This window comes from Nansenia antarctica (assembly GCF_963989245.1).
Source record: "Nansenia antarctica genome assembly, chromosome: 5".
Lineage (NCBI taxonomy): Eukaryota > Metazoa > Chordata > Actinopteri > Argentiniformes > Microstomatidae > Nansenia > Nansenia antarctica.
In genome coordinates this window covers 1,115,548-1,120,547 of record NC_137690.1, presented here as the reverse complement: position 1 = coordinate 1,120,547, position 5,000 = coordinate 1,115,548, and the positions used below count along the sequence as shown (strand labels likewise).

Below are 5,000 nucleotides of genomic sequence, written 5' to 3'. Positions count from 1 at the left end.
ATGTGTATTTCCCATGATGCCTCTCACCTCCGGCCTTGGCCTCCTTCTGCGGGGCGTCCTGGTCACCTGACCAGCCTGACCACGCCCACGCCAGCCAGCCCTGAGACTCCTCCTCCTCCAGCCTCACGCCCGGCCGGAACACACGCAGCCCCGCCTTACTGGCCTGGAGACACACGCACACACACACACACACACACACACACACACACACACACACACACACACACACACACATACACACACAGGGACGCACACACACACACACACACACACACACACACAATGATATAGAAATGAATAATATCATATATTATGATTAGTAGATTATGTATTTAATATTGATTATTCTATGATGTATGTAATAATGTAGATAATATATACTGATTGTTATGATGTAATAATGTAGATAATCTATACAGTGATCATGATGATGTAATAAAGGGTGAGGGTGATGATGTAATAAAGGGTGATGATGTAATAAAGGGTGAGGGTTGTGTACCTCCATCTCTGCCTGCTGTCTGGCCAGGGTGATGTTGAAGATGTCCAGGGTCCTCTCTGGCTCCTACACACACACACACACACACACACACACACACACACACACACACACACACACACACACACACACACACACACACACACACACACACACACAGTGTGTTAAGGTTAGGTACCTAGCATTTGACACACGTTGTTCTCATTACCGTAATTCCTAAACTATGTGTGCTATCGAAAAAATGTGCTGTGGAGAGCTGAGGACATTTGAAGACAGAAGTGGCACATTTACGAGGCCACATTTCATGATGGGTAAAAGCAAAGAGCTGTCCAAGACCTTCGCAACCAGATTGTTGCAAAACATGAGCATGGAATTGGCTACAGACGTATTTCACAACTTGTGAATCTTCCAGTAAGAACCATTGGGGCGTTATCCCTAAGTGGAAGCAACATCACTCCACCATCAACCAGCCACGCACAGGAGCTCCTCGCAAGACTTCTGATCAGGGAGTCAGAAGGAGACTTAGAAGAGTCAGAAGAGTCAGAAGGAGACTTAGAAGAGTCAGAAGAGTCAGAAGGAGACTTAGGGCCAATCCCAATTCACCCCTAGCCCTTCGTTTTCACCCCTATGGCTCGATTTGCGCGTTCACGTTTAGGGGGAGGGCTATCCCAATTCATATTTCATCGAGCCATGGCTTCATTTCGAGGGCTAACTATGACTTCGTTTCGAGCGATTCCAGGACCAGACTAGCTTTGAAGCCATAGGGGTACGCTACCCCTTGATTCCAGGATGCATTGCGAATCATCTACAGAAATGTTATGTCGCTCTATTCAATGCGGAAATGTCATTTTACTTTCTCTGTAATTACTTATTAATAAAGATTTTAAAAATTATGATAACCATCTTATTATCTTAGTTTAATGTCATTACAATGCATTATAGACTTTTTATTTATAACAAGCATAACCAAAAAAAAATCGCTTTTATGTCGGTGCTGTGTCTAACGTTACAGTAACGCAACGCTGCATGACAGTCAAGCATTTCAGAGATGTACAATCATAAATCAATTATTACCTGTGGCGTTTGACAGTGGATGATGGTACACATATGTAAAGTTATCTGTCAAACGTTCGGCTGACTTGTACATGATGCGCATTTTTACCTATTTCCATGTAGCGGCACCTGCAATCTAATCCGAGCAGTTGTTATTAGGTAATATTATTAATGGGTTGTATCATTCATTTAAATGCATTATAGACCTTTTCTTTATAACAAGCACAACAACAACAAAACGTTATTATGCCGATGTGCTGTGTGTCTAACGTTACAAGCTGATTTGTGCATGACAGCCGCGCATTGACATATTTCCATGTATGATGTCTAATGTCTAATGTCTGATGTACTAATGTCATTTCAATGCATTATAGACCTTTTCTTTACAACAAGCATAACAAAAAATTCGCTGTTATGCCGAGGTGCCTATGCTTAACAGAGAAAGTTCCACAGTCCAGCGCGCTCGGGTTCAGCAGTAGAGGACTGGTAGCCTACCTGATCACTTCCATTAGACTATCAAAGGAGCACTCATATCTGCGCGTTTGTCACAGGGTGACAGTCACCCTGTTCCTCTGCCCGGCGTCAGTCCAATGGAATCGTCAAGCACAGTTCCCCATATAAATACATCAGTGCGCGATTACAGAGATGTACAATCATGTTTATTTAAAAATAAATTGTGGTGTTTGACAGCGGATGATGATAGACATTTAATGTAAAGTTATCTATCTAAAGTTATCTATCCACAGGCTGATATGTGCTATCTGTACTGCGGCACTTATTATACCAAAACAACTGATGGTATGTATCATTCATTTAAATGCATTATAGACCTTTTCTTTATAACAAGCACAACAACAACAAAACGTTATTATGCCGATGTGCTGTGTGTCTAACGTTACAAGCTGATTTGTGCATGACAGCCGCGCATTGACATATTTCCATGTCTAATGGCATATGACACGCGAAATGTAACTACAGTTAAGGATACGCGTAAAGGATGATGATCTATCACCGTTCGACTCTACTGAGAAATGTTTCCGCCTATTTGTCATCTCTCCTTCACGGGCAAATGTGGCCGCGTCCCCAAGAGATCCTCTTTCTACGTTTTTGACCACGACTATGATGGATTGATTTTTGGATTCTTGACGACGAATTGTTCTGAGAAAGGCGCTTGGTAACGTGATTTTTGGACAACGCTTTATGACTACTGATGGACTCGTGTGTATGTGGTGGCTGAGGATTGAGTCACGGGTATCTTTGGAGGAACATCGTGCGCTGACAGATCTGGTTAATACTCTGTGTTTTGGTTGGAGTCATTCATTGTCATTATTGCGATGTCCACAAAAAAGACATCGTTGACGGAAGAGACTAAAAAAGGAACGTCTAAACACTACAGTGTGTTGATAACAAACGAAAAAAGATGCTTATAGCACACGCAACAGAAATAAACACAGCTGAAGAAGGCATTGCGAGATGTGAGAATTCGCCGGCAACATAACGCGTCACCCGTACCGCGTCTATTTAAACCACTGTTGATGACTTAGCCGCCGTGAAGGGCCGTCCCAATTCATAGGGGTAGATTTCAAGGGGTATGGCTTGTGGCTCTGTTTGAAGGCCTTGGCTTCGAATCGAGTCACACTCGAAAACGAGCCATAGGGGTAGAAAAGGGAATCGGGATTGGCCCTTAGAAGAGTCAGAAGAGTCAGAAGGACACTTAGAAGAGTCAGAAGAGTCAGAAGGGTCAGAAGAGTCAGAAGGGTCAGAAGGGTCAGAAGAGTCAGAAGAGTCAGAAGGGTCAGAAGGGTCAGAAGAGTCAGAAGGGTCAGAAGGGTCAGAAGGGTCAGAAGGGTCAGAAGGAGACTTAGAAGAGTCAGAAGAGTCAGAAGGGTCAGAAGAGTCAGAAGAGTCAGAAGAGTCAGAAGGGTCAGAAGAGTCAGAAGAGTCAGAAGAGTCAGAAGGGTCAGAAGGGTCAGAAGGGTCAGAAGGGTCAGAAGGAGACTTAGAAGAGTCAGAAGAGTCAGAAGGGTCAGAAGAGTCAGAAGAGTCAGAAGAGTCAGAAGGGTCAGAAGAGTCAGAAGAGTCAGAAGGGTCAGAAGGGTCAGAAGGAGACTTAGAAGAGTCAGAAGAGTCAGAAGGGTCAGAAGAGTCAGAAGAGTCAGAAGAGTCAGAAGGGTCAGAAGAGTCAGAAGAGTCAGAAGGGTCAGAAGGGTCAGAAGGGTCAGAAGGGTCAGAAGAGTCAGAAGAGTCAGAAGGGTCAGAAGGGTCAGAAGAGTCAGAAGAGTCAGAAGGGTCAGAAGAGTCAGAAGAGTCAGAAGGAGACATAGAAGAGTCAGAAGGAACCACAAGTCTGGTGCAAATGTTCACTTTCAAATACATTTACTGGACAGAATGTTGATGTGTTCAGTACTTGTTTCCCCCACTGTATGGCGAGCGCAAGCCAGCTCGTTCCTCACAAAAAGGAGGAGAGGAAGTGGAAGAGGAGGGCCCCCCCCCTCCCAGTAACCCCCCCTCCCTCCAGCCCCCCCCCTACCTCCAGCCCCCCCGTCCCCCCTACCTCCAGGTCTCTCAGCAGGTCGTCAGAGGGCTTCTTGGAGGTGATCTTGGCCTTGTACAGCTCTCTGTAGCGCTTCACGGCACGCCGGTGCTCACGCATGTGCCGCCATGACCACATCTGGAGGCGTGGCCTAACGTCCACCTCCAGCACCCCCCGGATCACATACCTCCACCTGCACACACACACACGCACACGCACACGCACACGCACACGCACACGCACACGCACACGCGCACACGCACACGCACACGCACACGCACACGCACACGCACACACACACACACACACACACACACACACACACACACACACACACACACAGTTCACAGTTCACAGTTCACAGTTACCACCACCTGAACATCAAAAGTCAGCTTAACCGGTTTCTTTTTTTTTAGGTAGGCGCCCTTTCTAACGTCGGTCCTCCACGCCCCCCCAGGGAGGCTGGCGGAGGGAGAACCTGAGGAGGAGGCTGAGAGCCCCCGCCCCCGCCCCGTGACATCATCACCACAACATGACAACAAGCCAGGAGAGTGACAGGTGAGTGACAGGTGAGTGACAGGTGAGCGACAGGTGAGTGACAGGTGAGTGACAGGTGAGTTCTGACCAGTGAGAGGCGTTGTTGTGGACGTGGACGTCGGGGCGGTACTTCCTGTACGGCAGGTTGCGTGACATCATATCCACGGAACCCAGGAGCTCTAGAATACTGATGTACTGGAGGGGGGAGAGGGGGGGGGGCGGCGGAGAGAGAGGGGGGGAGGGAAGGGGAAAGGAGGAGAAAGAGATAGGGGGGGAGAGAGAGAGAGGGGGGTGGTGGGAAGAGGGGGGAGAGGGAGGGGGGAGGAGAGAGAGGGTGGGAGGGGGGAGGGAGAGAGAGAGGGTGGGTGGGGGGAGGGAGAG

General features: G+C 47.5%; 1 protein-coding gene across 1 annotated transcript in view; it reads right to left on the bottom strand.

The window, feature by feature from the left end:
• The window catches only part of vps13a (vacuolar protein sorting 13 homolog A), a 124,004-nt gene that overhangs the window by 101,465 nt on the left and 17,539 nt on the right, over positions 1-5,000 (bottom strand). Inside the window, 4 exon segments of the mRNA XM_080532886.1 lie at positions 28-163; positions 500-562; positions 4,104-4,275; positions 4,708-4,814. Coding sequence (XP_080389012.1) covers positions 28-163; positions 500-562; positions 4,104-4,275; positions 4,708-4,814 — 478 coding nt within the window.